Below are 21,342 nucleotides of genomic sequence, written 5' to 3'. Positions count from 1 at the left end.
GCTGTAAAGACAACTTATTGCCTTAGAGAAACCGGACTAAAAGCAGTAGTTAACATTTTATGACAAGGTTTTCAAGTTATTAAATACATTTGGTTAAAATATCTTTAAATACTCTACATTGCTCTATATTTGAAGTATTAAGGAGATAAGAAAACTGATGTGTCTTTTCAAATTGTTACCTCAACAATATCTGAGTTGGTTCTGCTTTCATGGGGCTCGTTGTATTCTGTGTATTTAAGTAGAACTTTGTCCATATCAGTGCTGGCATACTGAAAGAGTTTGTTAGAGCTGTTAAAAATGATGAGTGCTATTTCACAGTCACAGAGTACACTCAACTCATATGCCTTCTTCATTAATCCAAACTTCCTCTTTGTAAAGGTGACCTAGAGAAGAAAAAAAATAATCATTATTCTTTAACACATGACAAGGGTTTAAAGGACTATAATCAGGTATTCAAGGAATATACCGATCGAGCCTACTCTATTTATTCCTACTAACAAGCGACACAACTGAATATGCGTACGAGCTTAAAAGAACTGCCTATCATATTTGGGTGTCACTGTTAGGGCCAATGCTCTATAGTAGACTAAGCTAAACAGTTATACCCCCCAACTCTTCCACTGGTATATAACTACCAAGCAGAGGGTATATAACTACCAAAGAAAGTTAAAGTTTGTAGGATCCTCTAACCATATTTCCTTCTGTTTGACCAACATTGACTTTCCAGGTATCACAGTATTTGCTCCTGTGATCATCGGTTATTCCGTAACTAGTTTACAAGTTACTTACAACCTTAATTCTAGTAAAATGAAGAAAACGGCAATATCAACGGAAGCAACACTGTTACTGTGATTCTATGATTTCTGATTATGCAAAGCTAAGAAATATGCTTATTTTGTTGCTATTAAACCATCTCATCAGATTCACTTCTACTTTTAAGCTGTTTTCTACTACTTGGGAACATCATGAAACAATCATTCTGTCCAGTTAGAACTGCCATGGGGAAATAAATCCATTACAGACCACCACAAAGGAGCATTTGCCCATTGGGGAAGGGGGAAAGACACTTTGTTATAAAAATCACCATCAGTTATGAAAAGAGTTTTAAAAAAATTATTCCTTTCAAAAGATTTCAGTTAGTTAAGGATATAAGAATACCAATGTATTTGACATCAAGTTGAATCAAACAGGCCTGATGCTAAGGCCAGCTTTGCTTCAAGGACAATATTTTTACTAAACATCCTCTTAAGTGTCTCAAAAAGGCACTTAATCTACTACTATGAAGTTAATGTTCTGAGGCCTTCCAAATAAACATGCCGGTTTTGGATCTAGCCTTTCAATCTGAGCTTCAGTGTTGAAGGGAACACCTCTGGCTATGGCCATATTCACACCCCCATATTACAATTCAAAGCATATGCCTCTGTGACAGGTGAGTGACCTACACGCCATACATGCTTAACAGACAATAGTGAGAATACTTTTGCAAGATAGAGAATGAAGTAAAACACAAGAAACAAATCAAACCTGTTTTATGGGTTTCTATAGTTTAAGATGTTAATTACCTAAGTGTACATCAAGTTTTTAGAAGATGGATGGGAAAATTCTGTGTATACACACCTCAAGGCATTTTTTCCAGAGATGAGTATCTCACGCATGTTACATTTTTAACACTATCCATAATACAAAATATATACTATCCTTCCCAACACATAAATAGTCTCAGAGAGATGCAGACAGACAGACTTAACAACATTATGTACATAGCATGCTGACAATAACTGTATTATTAAAACAGTATATGCATACTTCGCTTTTCCACCACAAATGTTTGCAAAGGTACTGTGGACCTGAGATTCCTCTCCGGCTATAAAACACTATCAACATCCATTAAAAAACAAACAAACAAACAAAAAAATCTGTTTTAACATGTGCCCCATCCACCCAAAAATGCATTCTGCCTATGATTTTTGAAAACCTGGATTGTTAACACTTAGCCACAGTAGGAATGGAGGTAATGAACAGAAGACATAGAAAGGCGAAAATATGGAATGTCGGGCATATTATGATAAACACAGTTCCACCTATGTTCCTGTGCAGCGTTTCTAACTTAAAAACTTTTTAGGGTTTAAAGATCACTAATCACAGAGCCTTTTGTGAGGCCTGAATAATCCGTGTTCAGATGAAAAGTGAGTACTTACCTTAACTTTTTTATTCAACCCTTTTAAAGCACGTTTGGTGAGAAGCTCCATTAAGATACAGCACTCTCTCTGAAACAATTTTATGTAAGAGTGCTGTAACACATTCAAGGTTCAACTAGGGGTAAGCAGATCTTTTTAGCTACTTATTGTTTAACAATTACAATACATTAGTGAGACAAGATGACAAAAAAATCTGACAGACTTTACCTTAATGCATCTTCTGTTGGTATTTTATTTTCAGTTATCAATTCAACAACTTGACCAAGTACAAATGTAAGTTTTACTGGGCTGTACTTTTCCCAAATGCAGGTGAAAATTTTACTATCCATGTATAATACAATACAGCTGCTTTTTAAAAACACATCTTGTGTGAGTCATCTAGCAGTTCTGTCACTGTACACATGCCTTCTTGCAGAACACTTGGGATTTATTTATCCTATCTTGGATGGGACATTAAGAATTACTTTGTCTGGATTCCTCTGGGGATTTGGGGAAACTGTGGTGTTTGTTTTTTGTTGGTTTTTTTTTTTTTAAATAGCTGTTGTTGTTCTTCTAGTTAATTCCATTACAAGACACTTAAGAGATTATTACCTGAGTATGAGCAGGTATAGACAGATATTACTGATTAGTTTTTGTCAGAAAAAAGGCATCATAAACAAGATGTGTGTGCACTATATTACTTTGAGAAGTCATTAAAAGACTGAAGGCTTAATTCACTGAGGACCCGTATGATCTTGGGCAAGGGATCTTAACCTCTCTACTGAAATGTTATCTTTCTCACCTCTTGTACGGCTATTTTACTTCTGAGATTTTTTACTTGTAAGATTCTCAGCTAGTGTCGATTTCTCACTTTGTGTTTGGACAGTGCTTTAGCACAAAGCCCAATACCACTGGAGTCCAAGCCTTGCTTTAATGCACATAGACTGTTATAAAACCAGTTTTTATTTAAGAACTCAGATAGCAGAATCTCTTTTTTTTTTTTTCCTTGCCATTTAGTGTGTCATTTAGGACCACACTAAAAACAAAAATATATATCTTCATTGCCGGCCAACGGCTTCCTCAGCACTATTCTATTATTGCTTAGCAAAAAAGGGCGAGGAGAGAGCAAAGGCAGCAAGATTGAGCTCCTTTGATATCTAATTTACTGTACTTTATTCTCTTCAGCTTAATGAAGATAAATGTCCTACAGCTCATTCAAGCAGATAAGACTGCTTAATTAATAATACAATGACAGTCTCATGACCATCGTAATCCCCAGAGTAACGGTCTATATATTCTGTTTTGAGCTCACATACAATCCCATCAGAAATAAGATGCTTCTGATAAAACAATAGCTTTTCTTCCCACATAAGTTATATGAACTCTATGAAGCTCTATCCCATTCTACTCGTATTTTCAAAACAAAAAAACCAAAGCACCATACTAAACATCTAAACAGGATATCATACGCATGTTCATGATTGACCTACTACCCAGCTACGTATGCCATACAAAAACTGACAGGACACAACTGAACTATGCTTTCTGTTTAGCAAAACAACCCCTAAATGGGGGTCAATGAAAGAATTCTCAAAAGCAAATTAATACCTAATGAATATCCTGTGCATCAGGGCATTTTAGTATGTTAAAACTCTATATACTAGCTACCAAAATCACATGACACCAGTACAGTTAAAGACGACCATCAATACCTCTACACATAAAAAGCTGGCTCCACTAACAAAAGCTATTTAATCTCTTTAAAACCTTTTAAAAACAAGATGCAGTATGTTATCATCTCTGAGTTTCCACAGAAGAAGGATAAGGCAAGCCTAATTCCATTTTTAAATTAGAGCTTAAAGCTTCTTCTTAGTCACTAAAAAGCCCAATAAAGTGCTAGCCAAAAACCAGCCAGAAACAAAACTTAGAATTTGATCCCCATATTTTGATTCAGTCACAGCAATGGTATAAGTGGGCTAAAATTTGATACAAATGCACTAATTCTCCTCCTCTCCATTGTTCCAATCCGAACAAGATGGAGATCCAAAAAAAACAACTCCCCCTGAAAAAAAATCCACCACACTAAAGTCAGGGTATAGTATAACGATATTTGTATTTCAAGCAGAACAAAACCACAGTTGTCCAAATTACTCCAAATAAGTTTAAAAAAGGGGGGAGGGAGATCACTTTCCACCTCTCCAACATGCCTGAAGTTCTAGAGCAAGATCTGAAAGAACTGAAGTTACTAATTCATCTACTTTTACTACTTGTACTTAAGACATTTATCTACATCAAACATACAGTCACTGTGTGATTAAAGCTGTTCAAACACAATACTTGGCTTTCTCCCAAACTCCAATAATACTTTTCTTGCTATATATAGTCTTCTCAGAGTTTACATTGCTTTAAAGTGATACAGGGAGAAAAACAATCCTGACTTCACAAATAAAACAATGGGCTCTGAGCTGATATGTCAGCAGCAAGACAGTCTCATGGAATTCTGACACTACCTCAACATCAAGTTGGCGCTCAGAAGTTAAAAAAGCAAATCAAATACTAGGAAGGGAACAGAGAACAAACATCAGTACACCGCAATATAAGTCCATGTTTTGCAGGCATCTTGAACACTGTGCAGTTCTGGGCCCCTTTGCCACCAAAAATAACGTAGAAATACTCAAGAAGGTTTATGGAAAAGTAGCAACGATGGCCAAAGGTGTGGAATAAATTCTGTAATAAAACAACTAAGTAAGCTAGGATGCTTCAGCCTGAAAAGTTATTTTAAGAGAAAATAAAAAAACCTGGCAGATGTCCACAGCGTAACAAGCAAGATGGATAGACTAGATAGGGAGTGACTGCTGCCTCTTTCATACAAGAGCTAAATAACTAGAAGAACCATGACTCAGCATAAATAAAAAGGTGTTTCTTGAAACAACAGGTATAGGAAATCCTAGCCAAAAGATGTTGTAAATGCGGCAACTTTATAAGGGCTCAAAGGATAACTGAACAAGTTCATTGGCCAGGGGCGGGGAAAACAAAAACAAAACAAAACAAAAAAAAACATTAATGGTTACTAAATATACGGAAACCACATCCAGCTCAGGAAATCCCTGAGCTAAGAATAGTCATAAGCTGGAAGAGGATTACAGAGTAGTGTAACATGTGCATCTCTATCCTACACTTATTTGCTTATGACTATCATTGGACAAAAGATACTGGCCTAGCAGCATCTTTGGTCTGACCCACTGTGACTATTCTTAAAGATCCTGAGTCATTCCTACAATACTTTTCCTCAAAAATGGTAGATTCCAGATACCCCACTATACATTTCAATATCCAATTAAAATTTTATTTCGTATCCATGTGGCAATTTAGAAGTTAAGAGGAAACATAGCTTCTGCACAGAGTCAAATTTTGGTACTTTTCAAGTTCACAGAACACCTCTTTACGAGGGCAAGAGCAATGAAGTAAACAGCTTTCCCTAAAACAGTGCACTTCTGAGTACTTTTCCCGTTTGACTGACAATTTTTAAAGACTGTTGTAGTAAACAGCTCTTACAAGGAACATAAATCAACGCTTTTAAATAGAATCATGTTAACAAAATTCATTACTATATCCAAACCACTGTAACTCATTGTCCACAGTTATGTCAAACTCCTCTATCAAAGAGCCTGCAGCACACACTTCTACTACATTCTTTCTGAATTTCTCATCCTTTCTCCATCTTCATTACTAAGTGTTCCTAGTAGCTATCAGATCAAGTAAGGTGTCTGTTTCAAGACGATCCTCCAGTCTACTAGAAGTACAGATTAGGGTACCATTTAAATAGAATAGTAGTTTTACAGTAAATTTGATGTAAAGTAGTAATTGATATTACTTATAGATAACAATTTCCCCTACAACAGTAGTAAAACCATTGAGACATATTTCTTATTTGTATTCTGGTAATGCCATCTGTAGATACATGAAGACAAAGCTCTGCTTTAGAAGAGTGAATTAAGATGAATGCATTCAAAGTTTCCATTAATTTTTAGGATTACTGATGAACTTGCTCATGCAGACTCCTTGTTTCTCACCTGCCTGTTCCGTTCATCCATTATTCTTGTGATCTGTATTTTCTTTCTCCCCATTTTCAGCCTCTTCTTTCTTTTGCTTTGCAATCCAGAAATATACTAATCCAAGAAATTTCACTCTTCAGTTTTCTAACACATGATACAGTTTTCTTTCACTTTGTCTTCAGCTTGAGAAAAGGTTCCTATTTCTTCTTATAAACCCCTAAAAAATAAAAATTTTTTAAAATTAGTTTACAAATTAATAAAGAGGAAGCATCATTGAACACCTGTACAGCTGTAAAACATGTGCATGCATAAAATAATTTCAGTGAAGAATCAAGTATTTTCCTTAGTAAAATATTATACTACATATTTTGTTCCAATTAAATGAACTCCAACTGGTTTGCTAGATTCTAAATCTGTAGTTTGTAGGTAAAATGACCAATAATTTCATACACTTCCAATTGGATGCCTTAAAAATTTACAGTTGTCAAAGGGGGTGGTGTTCACCACTCTTAAGCTTTAGGCCTTAAGTGATCTGAGGTTTCAAAAATTTACCCACAAAGTTTTGGTAAACTCCATTCATTATTTTAGGACACCTTATAGAGAAACCACTTTGTGTTTCCTGTTTGTCTTGTAAAATTATCATCACAATAATGAAACAAAGCCATGAGAATATAAAGTTTCTGTTCCTCAACTAAATTACATCTCATTTCGTAACACAGTATTTAGAGTTTCATTGGGAAGCAGAAGGGAGAAGTAAAGAGGGAAGATCTTTACTTAAAAAGGATAAAGACCACAGAAAATATTTTTGCAACAGAAGTATTTCACAGCTACCAAGACGCCAATGAACAATTAAGACGTTCACACAGTTACTCTCTCCACAATAACCTGTAAGTTGCACATTTGCCAATAACCAATTACCAGTCCAGCACTTGTTTCAGTGTGGTAAATTGTTTATAAAGATAAGGGTGCATGCAACTTGAAAAGCCACTGCGCCGTTGTAATATTTTAATCTGGTACTAACACACTAAACTGACTTGTAAAACACTGCTACTTAACAAACTTTAAATGCATTTTCGGTTAAAAAAAAAAAATTAAAAAAATTGCTAAGCCATATTCCAAACATACTGCTTGAACTGTAGGGTAACGTTAATACGACAAAACTGAAGAACAATTGAAAAGAAATAGCCTCTAGAATATCATCTGTATACTAGAATGTATAAACATGAAATAGGTACACCTTATTCTATTACCACCTAATATTCATTAAAATGAAAGGGATACAAACAGCCACAACATTAGCTTATAACCTCTCTAACTTTCCAACCCAAAATGTCTTTTGAAATCAAGCCTTGCATATTTTAATGTGGGTGTCACAATGCCATATCCTTGAGGCCATGTGTAGAAAGTGGTGCAACCACATCACCATCAGACAGCTAATAAGTAGAGACAGCAAGAGGCAATTAGTCACAGGCTACACTTCACAATACATTCAATTTGCACTAAGGAAACAACCATGACATTCTGATGCAGCTTGGGAGGAAAAAAAAAAGGTGGAAGAACATCACAAAATGAGGGGATGTCATTTTATATTTACCTGATACCAACAAAGGACTGCTTTGGTAAAACATCATAAAATGCCCAACAGTATTTAGAAATACTATTCCATGGAATTTCAGATCAAATCAACACTAAGATTTTGTGGTGTCCATTGGTCAAAAAGGATATGCACTAGACATTGTTTATACATCAAAACACTTCAAAGCATGCATCAGCATTGCATTCCTGTTATTTTCTTCAAGAAAAAAAAATTTCTTCCAAGGTGCTGTTAAAAAGGTATTACTAGCTAGCTAGCTACGGCCAGATGAACAAGCCTCTACACAACCAATAGCACACAGCACATATTTTACATGGAAAACAACAGCTGGCATATAAATTTATATCTTTTTTGTTTAAAACAACAAAAAAAAAAAAAACCAAAACCAAACCCACACCAAGAATACCCACTGGACTCTACGCTTCAATTCATAAAACATTCAGGCTTAAGTCAGCTGCCCCACTCTCTTTAAAAAAAAGAAAAAAAAAACCAACATAACAACACCCTCAGCTCATGCTACGATCACACATTAAATTTAGTTCCACAAAAATTTGGTTGCATTCCTTGAACATACCTAATAAAAGGGTCTCTATAAGCAGCTCTTAAAATTTGTTTATTCCTTCATGTATGGCTTCATTTTTTAAATATACCATACATTACTGAAACAGTTCTCTGAATACAGAATTACCAGATTCCTTCCTCTGCTTTTTAAAAGCACTCACCATTGTAACTAGTACATACAAATAGCCCCCACATGTGAGACCAAAGATCCATCTGGTCCAGCATTTCATCCGTGGCTATTAGCAAATATCACTCGGATGGTAAAGGAAGGACATAGGAATAGAATAAGCATATATCACTTAAAAGCAATATTTGTAAAGCATTTTCTCCAGATGTTCAGTGATTTTTGAATTAGGAACTTCTGAAGTCATATATGGAATCTTAGATTTAAAGCTGTTCATCAAATCTTCTTCCATGAATATTAACTTTTGAATCTGTGTAAATTTTTAGCACCTAGAAGCAAGGAGTTCCACAGCTTAGTTATGCATCAGAATTGAAGATACATCCTTTCATTTAAGCCTGATCCTGCTAATTATATTTGGTATCCACAGATTTTTAATTATACAAGGTAGTAAACAGTCATCTTCAGCTTTCATGTTAGTCCTGATTGTATCTTCTCTCAGTTACCTTTACTCAAAACTAAAGAATCCTACTCCAGTCAACCACTACTTACACAAAAGCCATTCTCTGGCCAGCCATCCTGTGCTCCGCTCTACCCTCTCCAGTTACGCGCTGCTCGTTCTGAAACACAGACGCACAGTGCGCACTGTATACAAGATATGAGGTATATAAAATTTTATGATAATCTACCATAAATTTATACAGAGGCATAACAATATTTTATATTCTACTGCATTAGACATACACCTAGGCAAATTCACTAGTTCTCAAAATTTTCCTAAAGAAACAGACCTATGCTCCAGAACACAACTTTAAAACCCTTACGTGGGACCACACACTTTCTTCATACAGTCCTGTCTCATTCACTCAGCTCTTCCACCTTCTGCAACAGATATTCAAAAGCAAGTCTGTGCAGTGAATAAAATAAGGAGCTCATGGGAGAACAGGGTAGAGAGGAAGAGAAATATGATGCGAGATTACGCAATATATATATTTAAGGATACAAAATAAAGACAGATGCACAAATGTTGTCCATGAGCTAACAAAAAAAAAATAACAGCAAGAGAACACTATTATCTGCTCCACATACCATCACACAAAGGGAAATGGGAAAACTGACAGTAATTTTCACCAACATTTTGTTATAGTTTTGGGGTGTTATTTTAGGTCTTTTAAAATTAGTACGCTCTATTAGCCGTGAATGCATCAACCCATTCCCCATTTACAGCCTCTGCTTCACCCTCTTTAATCAGTCCACTGCTGCCTCTCATCTCAGGTCTGCTACTTTCTTCAACCTCAAGCGCTCTTCTCGCTTAGCAAATTCCAAATTCCTATTTGCGTGTCGGTCCCCATCTGGGCCCAGCCTCTCCTCCCTCTCCACAGGTTGCTATGGACACCAGAAACCCGGCTTTGCAACACATTTGCCAAAGGCAACCCAGCTCTGAAACACAGCATCCCTTTCGTTTTGAAGTCACATACGAGATGATTTTCAAAGCTAAGAACTGAAACATAAGTTTGGCATGAGCTTAGGGTAGAAAGGATCTTGACACTAACTGCAAAATCAGAGTAAATTGTGCAGTAAAAAGCCACTTTTCATGTGTGCTCAGAACATCCAAATGGGAAGTTACCACCAATGACAAATGCACATTACATTTCTCATGGGAGCAATGACTTTTCCTTTTTCTAATCCTTGATCATGTCAGAGTTGCAGTTTTATTTTCCATCCTGACTAGCAACAAAACTATATAAGATATAAGACTGTGCCCACCATATGGTTACATCAAAAATGTAATTAGCAAAGTTTTAATTTTGCTAAATCATAGTTGCATTGCAAACATACTTAGGTAAAATTCTTAAGTCACAAGCTGTTTCATCTAGACCATCAACAAACTTTTGCCCAAATAAAGGAAAATTAAGACATATACGAAGATCGATGCACATTTATTTCTGAAAGTAAATGTGAAACTAATGTGAAGTAACCTTGACAAAGGTAAAGTTGTACTTCCTTAAGTGACAGAATCGAATTACGGCCCCCAAAACTGCTTTACATTACTTGCATTGGCACATGGAAGCAAATTTTTTTCTTTTTTTTTTTTTTTTAAATAAGAATTTCAGGCATGTATTTAAAAAAATAATAAGAGTAAGCAGAGAAAAAGAAAGAAAAACCCTCATGTGCTTCATAATGTGCTTCAAACAGAAAATAATGTCAGCTTGCAATAATAGCAAGAAAAATGGTATTTGTAGCTGTCCAAGTAAAAGCCTCAATTATTGTATAAAAGTAAACTTTATCTTAAATTTTCTGGATTTATTCCCTTCCCCAACACATGTAAAAACACCACACTAAATAAAAGACAACAGAACCCTATGCAAAAACTTACCCTCACGACTGCATATTTTCAGCAACTCAGATCAGTTCCATTGCTGTCAAGGTTGCTTACGGTTTCATAAATAGCAAGAGATATACAATTTTAAAGGAAGGAAACTGTATTTGACCTATTTAAAAAGATTCTTTCAAGGGTTCAGTGGAAACAAATTATATCTGTGCAGAACTCCACAAGGTCTTGAAGCCTTCTGGCAGAACAGGTTAGGAAAAATTGTGTCAGAATTACGCTCCTTCCATTTATTTTCCTTTTACTTCCCCCTGCCTCTCTTGTTTTCTGGGAACTTCCATTTCACCATCATGCTTACAGGTTACATTTGACAGTAACCATCTCATCACAGCTCATTTACTGCAATGCACACAAAGAAATGAGTGTCTTGACGTCAGATAATTTGCATGATAACTCTCAAAAGCCACAGCTGCATGAAAACACAGATCTGTATAGATGCATCTTATAGTGGTAAGCCTTAGGTAAGGCTTACTAAATAGCAGACAATAATTCTGCCTAAATCGAGCTTAATAGGTCTTTTTCTAGTCTTAAAAGAGCCTGTGCAGATATTTTTGTAGATCTGGCCCCTAAGCATGAACGGATGGGCATAGACTGCACAACCAAATCACACCCGAACTGCACATTCACTGCTAATTCTAACTAACATTTTGCACGCTTACCAAGGATGTGACCAGAATATAAATATTCCCATACATATCAAGATGGAGACGAGGCCCATCACCAGGTGTTGACTATTTTACATTAACAAGGCACATAACACAGAGTATCTCATTTTTCCATAGTACCTGTAAACATGTAAGTGTCCGCCCTCCCTGCCCCATAACTCTTAAGTGGAAATAGCTAGAAAAAATTAAGAGTCAAATGATGTCTTCAGAAAATAATTAATCAAAAGGTTAATTAAAAGGTTCTCAGACTTCATTTCACTGTCCAGAAGTGAAACAACATTTTCTTCTTCATAACCTCAAAGAGAATGCAAACCCATATAAAGTAAGTATGCAACTCTAGACACCTTTTTTTCTAAATCCAAAGCTAATTATATAAAATATATTTACTCAGATTTGGATCTTCACTGAAACATGTTGAGAGCCATGGGATGTTATTAGTGAGCTCTAGACATTCTACCTGCCCTACTCCAAAATTCATTGCTACCACTTCGAAGCCAGATTTTAAAATTAAGATTTCAAGCAAAGGGACTCCATCTACCTATATGTTTGCACTTAACAGAGATGACGCTCAGATTCTTGCTGGGGTTTTTGCAGAGGTGTGCAAAAACAGTGCAAAAACAGTAACAAAAACGTTTCCTACAGCCACATTTCTATAGCCCTGTCATCATACATTGCTGTAAGTAATGTAAAATATAACTGTAAAACAATAGCACGGCCTACCCCTTCAAAACAAGACGACATGTTGTCATTTATCTCACACTTCTTGCTGTACCACAATGTTAGGAAATAAACCTTTTTTCCATCCTCGGTTTAGAAGCCATTCTTCTACATCCAAGCAGAGCCTCACAGTAAATGAGGCTGGCCTCAGAGCTCCAAGGTCCTCAGCTAGCAAGTGATACACAGGCATTGTTATAAAACAATAATACAGCCCTTAGCCAAAATAACTTTTTAAAAAAGTGGGACAACATAAAAAACAGGAAGCCATAAACAATTCTTTATTGATATTCTTTTTCATGCATCATAAAACACTTGTTTCTTTCAGCTGGGAAGAACAATGCACATCTTTGATACTAGACCATTTAAGCAAACGGTACTTCTAAGAGTGGATTTGTGGAGTTTTGCAACTAAACATGGTCCTCAGTTTCCACATTAAAACAAATCTATTTTTTGAGCTTCTAATTTGTAAGTTGCACAGCTTTTCAAATTAAGTTTTGAAAGCATATTAGAAAAGATCTCAAAGCACTTTCAAAAAATATGGCCTTACTGAAGAACTGGACCTTCGGAATACTATTTAAATATACTGTTGCTCAAAATGGCCTTTTCTGCCCTTCTTTTTCATGCAGTAAGTCTTGTCTAAGATGAAGTTGAATAACTATACCTACTTCCAAACAGAATCACAGAAATCTAAGCTGTATCGAAAATGAACTATGATTCAGATGCCTGTGTTTAAGACAACTTTTATTACTCCTAGAACGCACTTTTTTTTTTAAGTAGAGATTTTCCCGAACTGACGGACCAAACAGTTTTCGAGAACTATCAGCATCACTTATGACAGTACATGCACTCCTAGATAATATGACAAATGTGGCCTTGTCCAGGATCAGGGACAGCCAGGAATTCCGCTCTAGTTAGTTATTTAAAATTAAATGGGTTCACATTTCAATTAAACTCAATACCCAAATATTTTTCACTGTTACATTGCTATAAACTTTTTTTCTTGGCCTACTGCTTAAGTCCAAAAAATATGTATCATCCTATTCCGAGCATTTATACTCGCTAGAAGCAAAACAGCCATTATCAAGCTTTCTGTAAAAGCATACATCTTTACCACATATTTTCAAGTGACATTAAATTCTATTTTATTATTCCCACCCATAAATTTGGTCTTGATATTTTTTCCAAAATAATTTATCTTTGCATTCTCAAAAACAGGTTAGAACGCAGTTGGAAAATAGGATCTGGAAACTGATGAGCTAACAGTAGAGAAAGACCACCACAGAAAGAGAACTAAACTTTCAATGCTGGATTAAAATCCAGTTTTAGATAGAAGTAGAACTTAAAATATTAAGCAATCACAAGAATTCAGTTGCCAGACTTCTGCAAACGTTAAGAAAATATCGGCATGACTGAATAGCAGTCTGGAAAACATGCTCTGGAGAGTTTCTCAAAAAACTTTTTCCTAATTTATCATATAATTTGTTGAAAGATGCGACTTTTCCATGGTATACAAAAATAGCCACAAAAAAAGATGATTCTGAACACTTAACAAAAGAAAACCCAATATTTAAAAGTTACGGCCAGAAAGACTAATTTCCTAGTGAATGAACCATAGGTTTTAGTACAACCATGTCAGTTTGATCATAATTTTAAATCTTTTGACCAGATAATCCTCCCTTTTTTTCCCATTTACAGCTCTTGGAAAATTCATGAACTAGATGCAGAAATCTAAACTTAAGTTTAGATATGATTGCTCCATAACGAAACAAAAGAGCATTGGCAGATATTTAGTTTAAAACTCATTACATGTTTCATAACTTCCACAATGACAAGCTCGAAGTGCAACTAAAAGCCTTTAAACACAGGTTTTAAACCCATAGACCTCTGTGCAACATAAGCCACATAAGAAAGGTTTCTTTCCTGAAGTAAAATACACATATAAAATATATTAAATGCTTTTCAAGATCAAAAACATCTGCCTCAAGTATATTATCAATCTGTAATAGCTGTGGAACTGAACTACCATGCGGGGGGGGGGAGCACATGCCTTCTTATCAAAACTCCTTGCTGCCTCAAAAGAAGGAAACCACCAGGATGCACCTTCCAAAATGCTGATAAGAACACATCTACTGGAGATGGCTTTAAATTACACACCATTTCACCCACAACAAAAAGCTGCTACAAGAGAGCTCTCCTCTGTTAGAGAAGACAAAACAGAACCCTGTGAAATCAACGTTTTTACATTCATTTGCGGGGGGCACACGACCCACTGACACCCTGCTGATATTCCCAACTGGGAAAATAGTTTCCCTTCTTTAAAGCTATCCTAATGATTCAGTAAGAATCAGCTAAAAAGACACCTCCACGAGCATTGGTAATTAACTAAACAACAAGCACTTAACAGTGTGGACAATTAAAAGGTTCACTTTAATGTTTTTCTTCATCTTACAATAAGAGAGAACAAAATACATACACAGGACTGTTCAATTTCCAATTAATATATTTACCAACCAGAGCTTTCTCCTGGTTTTGCAACATCTTAACACTTCATCAATCTTCTTCAGGCTCATTGATGCATCTTTCGATAACACTTAAAACGTGTTACATACCGCTAAGTTAAGTCATGGCTTTAAGAAAAAGTATTATCATTGGGAAATCTATTTCCAGAAGTCTTCATATTTCATCAGTTACCACAGTGACACTCAAGCCTTAACTACTGCTATCTTGGCTCATTACTTTTCCCTTCTCAACTTAAGTTCATCTGTATTCTTCTAATCTATGGATAACCTTATTTGGCAAAGGTACAGCTCACTATCTGAAAGTTTTCACAATACCTTTGCCCCACTTGTCACACCTATATTTATCTCAGCAGAAATCAGTAGAGCAAATCGGAGTACATAAAGTGAGTAAGACTGGGGACTGCGAGTGGACAGAAGACGGTTTCACAGTTACAACGGCTGAATACTGTTCTAAAGTACTAAATTGATTTGGTCAGATTTCTGTGAAAATCTAGACAAGCTGCATCACCTGGTTTTTTTCGTATACGTGGTCACTCACTGTTTTCATCATTTTCTAGATAATTAAATTGAAAGCTTTGCTCTGCTTTTTAACATGGCTGTGCCAGGCTGAATTCAGTGGAAGCAGCACTTTAAACATAAGCAGAAACATGTCAAAGTAACCTTAAAAATTCAGGTTCCTGGCATTTCTATTTGGACATCTTTATCCATAAGAAGTATTGTCCTTTTTGCCTCTGAGAACTACATGATTTAAGTAGATTTTCTTTTCTGAGGAGTACTGAAGTTTTTAGTGGGTGCTGGGGGTGGGGGCAAATTTTAAAACCATTTAGAACCTCAGCAAATAACCTACCTATAAAGAACTGAACATTCATAAACCAAAAACTAGACAAAAATATCACTCTATATAAGTTCTGATGTATCATAACTACATCTCACAGCTAGATTATGGGGGGGCAGGGGGGGGAACGCACCTGAAAGCAACATCAGAAAACTATAAACACAGTGTACTACTTTTGCACATAGTTCAAAATTAAACAAGGTGCCAACTGAGCTAACTCAAACAGCATCCTGACATAAGATTTAAAATTTCTAGAAACGAAGACAGACAGAAAAAATATTCAGAACACAGCACATACTGTAGGGCAATGTTATGAGATTTATTACTCTTATCCTTCAAATACTCTCTTTAAAATTGTATTCAAATTTTGCAGGCTGCACTTCAGTTTCCTTGTAGCAAATGCCAAATAAGCAATTCTCCAGTTAAGTGAAACAGTGTCTGTTCTCAGTATATTAAAACTGACGGGTATATAACTGGCACAGTTTCCCAAGGCAAGAGTAGAAACCGTAGCAGATTTTTCCTTAGGAAGTATCTATACAAAAGGCATTTGATTGCCTCTGGTTTTTAGGTTCTTCTGCTGGAAATAAACAAAGAACATAAATTATGAGATAATCTTATTTAACACTGGTTTTACCTGATGCAGGAAACTGTACTAGCTTGGTACTTCAGCAAACTGATTTTGTGATTTGCAGCAAGACTTCTAAAACTCAGTGAAGTTCTGAACACTAATCAGTAACTAAACTTCTAGTAATTCATTTTTACTTTTTACGAAGAGGAAAACTGTCCACTCTGCCTACAAAGTACAAACTGTTGAGGTAATGCAACAGCCACATGACAGCAACTTCAACACATGTTACTGAACAAACATTACGGCAATCAAAAACATTTACAGCTGACTTCAGGAATGTAATGGGATACAAAGGCAACCATAGCTTTCACATGGCTCTGCTTAATACCTTCTCCTACAGAGAGCTTCCTCAAACCAGACTTCAAACTAAAAAATGCCAGATTTTATTAAAGTTCTTAGCAAGGGACAAATGTGAGCAGATGAGAGAATGGAAATACAGGAGGATGATAAACAAGATTCTTCCTTGCACATTGTGCCCTTGCAAGATGGGCCTTCGTTTCCAAGTTTGGCTTCAGTCAACAGTGGTTTTGCGACACAGAGCACCATATGCTCCCATTTTGTACTTAGGAAACTTCTTCCCAAGGTCTAGCTCATTCTTAACTATCTGCTTCTTCCTGATCCTATAGATCAGCTTTTCTTCATGCTCTGCACAAGCTGAAGGCTCCAAGCTTCTTGCCTGACTCCCCACCTCCCTTTTTTTTTCACCTGCTATGACAGGTAGTCTCCACAACTGTTTCTCTCCGGAGCATACTCTTTCTTACCAAATACACATTTCCAGTCTTCCAGAGGATTCCACCTCATACAGGCACCCCTGCCTTTTAAAGGGAACAGAACAGGAAAACCGAGAACAAATAGAATAGGTATCACACATCAAAGAATCTATAAGAAGCTTTAAATCACTGAACAATTATCCAGAAAGGTTGCTTGATAATTTATTTGATGTCTGATTAAATGACAGCATGCAGTCATACTGCTGAAGTGCAACAATTATAAACCAGACAGACACGACAACATAATGCTTCAAACAGCCTGCATGCCTCAGTAAGACATTCAGTAAACCATAAAGACGCCTACGTGTTTCTAACAAAGATTAGCGGTAAGATTCTTCTTCTGTGGTTGCCATAGCCTTTGTTCAAAATTCAATCTCTTGTTTTAAAATTCAGATACACCACCAGTTCAAACTTCTAAATAAACAAAAAAGTTACAATGTACTTGAGAGAGATTAAAACCAAATTTCAGTGAATTACTCCCTTCCCTGAATCCTTTTAAGCAAATAGTCATTTTATATTTAAGTAAAATAAAAACACCATTACTGGTGGGGGTGGCTACAGCAGATCATAGTGCAGGTCCTTTCCAAACATGCATGGAGACTGTTTCCTTATAATCTAATGGTTTCAGAATCTGAGGCAGACAGACTCAGCTACATCTCAGGAGTGATATATTGCATGAAGATTAAATACGGGGAGAATACAGGCAACACCAATGAACTCAGAGAGATGGTGCTAGGCATCCACGGTCAAGAAACGGTCTGATTCCCACGAACTCTCTAATTTCAGCAGCCACTTCTAAAAGCAGCCTAGAACGAAATTCCTTATGACCTAAAACATTTTATTGGTTCAAGTACTTCATAACCCTCTTTCTCTCCCCCTTTCCCCCGCCCCCCCAAGGCTGGCGTTACTGCCCTCCATTTGGATGTCTATATCCTTAAAAGCAATCAGAAGCTAAGACTGTCCAAATCAAGTACAAAAGTTAACTACATTAAAATACATACCCCAACACCTAAACATACTGTTGTAAACTCTACTAGTTTCCACTAAGAAAAAGAAGCAAGAATATTATCCAGAATATTTTTGGCTCCTGCATATAAATATTTTCCTTTATTGGCAGGTGATGTCTGGTACTCTGGGCATTTTTATGTCATTAACATTAACCTAGGCACTTCGATTCACTTGCAAAAGTGTTACCTAAACTACACCGATTATAGTACGTACACTGAATCTTCAGATAAGAACTGTTCTCTGAACATAAACTGTTCTCTGAATAGAAACCTAATTCTAAAACTAACTTTGAAACTATTTTTTTTTTCCTTAGCAATGGCAACAAACCAGCATACAGTCAGTTAACATGGTTTAGTTGATAAGTAGAAATTCATGATGCTACAGTAACTCCATTACTTGCTATACCTGCAAGGCAGAGCAAATGATAAAATCTAATTATTTCACCTTTCTTGCAGATAGCTGCAAATAGAAAACTTAAGTCATTTGACCCTAACTAACATTACTGCTTCACAGCAAAGCTACATGATTCAAGTGGTGGATAGCAAGACGTATTAAAATATCTGTTTCAACAGCTTCTGGAATGAAATACTCAATGACTATAAATAAAAAAGAGCCATCTGACCCGTTTGTTCCCATTATTGTATTAAAAACAGAAATCCTCAAAACTTTGAAAATATCTCAATTTCTCTTCCTGTCAACAAACCCTGACAAACATCTTACATAAATGCAGCCACTAAAAAGTCTGAATGAGAAGATACAGCTGGCAGAAGTTTAAGTGAAGGCCCAGAAAAATTTAATCAAGGTCCCAAGCAAGAATCAATTAAATGATCCATACGTAAATATATACAAAGCCCTTCTGGTAAACTACTACATGAATAAACTACTACATCACTGAAGAGTTAAACAAGAGCAAGGAATATTGAGAAAAGCAAGATATTGCAAAAGCTGTATCTTAACATATTTGAAAGGCAGCTGGCCTATTTTCAATTACATTAAGTAGCCAGGAATCTGAAGCAGAAGCCCAGTCAGGCTCAGATTATTGTAGACTTCCCTTACCGAAAACCTCTTCCATTCAAACAAGTATATTCATTTAACTTTAACATGAAACATTAGATGCAAATGCAAGCTTTTTGAAACTGTAAGGTAGACAGAGATGTCTTTACTACTTAGTCAGCCAAGTATTATCTGATGCAATGACTGTCTAGACCTGACAATAACCAGGATTGGTAAGGAATCAGGGACTATAAATATAGCTGGCCATCCAGACCTGCAATTACGCTTAAAAAAAAAAACCAGACAAACAAAAACAAAAAAAAAAAAAAACCACAAAAACCCCCCCACAAAACCACAGTCATACACAGCTGACTATCCTGATCTTGGAAAAGGAAAAAATAATTATCTTCACTATCAAAGAAACTGCCAGAAATGCCAAGAAGCAGCCCTGAAACCACTTCAGAAGGGAAGACTGCATGATCAGCCTCAGTTTCTTGAGCTATTAGATGGTCAAGGCGGACATCTCAGCATTTAATTATTGCATCAATGATTTAAACCTGCTAGGAAAATTACACAAAACAGTGCCCATTTCACACACACTGCTGGATCCCTTCCATCCATGCCGTCTTCTTGTTCTTCTCTGACAAAAACCTAGCTACGAGACCTAGGAACCGTATTTCAGTTGCAAAGCAAATATGCAGCAGTCAGACGTGAATGACTTCTCCTTGAAGGTATTAGTTCTAATTGCTGCACTTAACATTAACAGCAGTATCTTATTTTGGTAAGAGCAGTTGCATCCCACTATAAAACTTTGATACTGCCTGTAGCCCTGGTAGATGAAAGTGTGCAATGTGCAAGTTCAGACACCTCAGTCAATTTTGAGCTTGGAGAAATGAGTCGTTAAAGCTAGTGTTAAATTCCTGCATGTGAAGTGATAGACTTATTTAGACATAGAAATGAATTTTTTTTATTCTAACAGTATCACTAGAGTACACGAGGAAGAATCTGCAATCCTTTCCATTCCTTTCTGGTATGACAATAAAGCATTTTGTCTTCATGCAAAACCCTATATACTTATTTCCCCAAGGAAAAAAAAAAACACAAAAAAAACCCAACAAACCTCACATATTAAATGTATTCATGAAAGTGGATTCTGTATACTAGAATCAGATGCTAGCTTGATTATTTTACAGCATCTCATTTTATTCATTCTAAGTAAATAATCTGTGAACATGATTATATGGAGTTCAATATGAACAAAACAGGGAATCACGGTGAACTGGCATGCAGTTTATGCACAACTTGCAAGAATGCTTCTAAGCAGGTTCTTGAACCTGCAAGAAATCTTAACCCCTCTTAAAAAAAGTTATTGTTGAGTACTCCAGGCCTTCAGGACATTGAAACCATCTTTCTTTTACATGCTGACTGGAAGCCTTGCAGCAGCTGAAGCAATAAATATTGACAGCTAGCTGGCAAACAGCAGAGATACCAGTGCTCGTAGTCTCCAATTTCACCTGCATCAGCAAAGACAGAGCCTAGAAGGGACAGCGTAACTAGGGCCTAATATGTTCATCTGTATTACTGCTGCTTTTGCCTGTATTAAAAGCGTATTTTCCCCTCAATAAGACTGGTGTACCTTTGAACATACCTGCTTTCATATACCACCCTGAAAACTTCAATTACCTATTAAATCTCATTGCAACATACAGATATATAGTAACAACGCTCTAAACTCTGGCTACAAATCATAATGCAGGAAACTTCCAGCATCCAGTTCCATCCTTTCACACTCTTGCATAGCCCAGCTCCTTCTCCCCTAACTGAGGCTTTGCAAATTTTACATGAGCCTACACATTGCTTAACAAAAACTAAACAGTCAACTTACAGCAAACACAGGGAAAAGCTGTATGCCAAAATACGAGATACTCCTGGAATGAGAAACAGAAGAAAGAAATGGAAGAAAGAATTAGTAAAGTGGATTTTAATTAAGAAATTGTATTGGTGACAGAGTTCTATTTTTCTCTCAGTTCTCATCTCATATCCTCTACTTTGAGGCAGGAATACAGCAGCTGTAAGGAAATGCACTCAGACTTACTTAAAGGAAAGAAAATTAAAAGCAAAGCAAAAAGACTACCAATTTCTATCTGTCTTCCCACTGGAAGAAAGGTATCTTTCCAGCAAATCACTCTGCAGTTCAGACAAACTGCAGATTGGTAGTTGCTTTTTAGCAGATTTCACCCTACTGCCAAGCTAAACAGATTTTTAAACTGAGATTTGAAACAAAGACTTCTTAGTATAACCCAAAACGGT

The 21,342-nt window shown here is 36.2% G+C and overlaps 1 protein-coding gene across 6 annotated transcripts in view; it reads right to left on the bottom strand.

Annotated features, from left to right (window-relative positions):
* The window catches only part of MEF2A (myocyte enhancer factor 2A), a 57,123-nt gene extending 50,734 nt beyond the window's left edge, over positions 1-6,389 (bottom strand). For all 6 annotated transcript variants that reach the window (XM_087744616.1, XM_087744617.1, XM_009470047.2 and 3 more), the window contains exons 1-2: positions 6,251-6,389; positions 180-383 (exon numbers count right to left, since the gene is read on the bottom strand). In XM_087744616.1, the coding sequence (XP_087600742.1) occupies positions 180-383; positions 6,251-6,304 (258 nt within the window). In that variant the 5' untranslated portion in view covers positions 6,305-6,389. The remainder of the gene's footprint in view (positions 1-179; positions 384-6,250) is intronic.
* Positions 6,390-21,342: the final 14,953 nt, after the last annotated feature.

Source organism: Nipponia nippon, unplaced genomic scaffold (assembly GCF_047370975.1).
Source record: "Nipponia nippon isolate SJK-2023a ecotype South Korea unplaced genomic scaffold, ASM4737097v1 scaffold_9, whole genome shotgun sequence".
NCBI lineage: Eukaryota > Metazoa > Chordata > Aves > Pelecaniformes > Threskiornithidae > Nipponia > Nipponia nippon.
The sequence above is the reverse complement of the archived record's forward strand: the minus strand, read 5'-3'. Positions and strand labels throughout refer to the sequence as shown.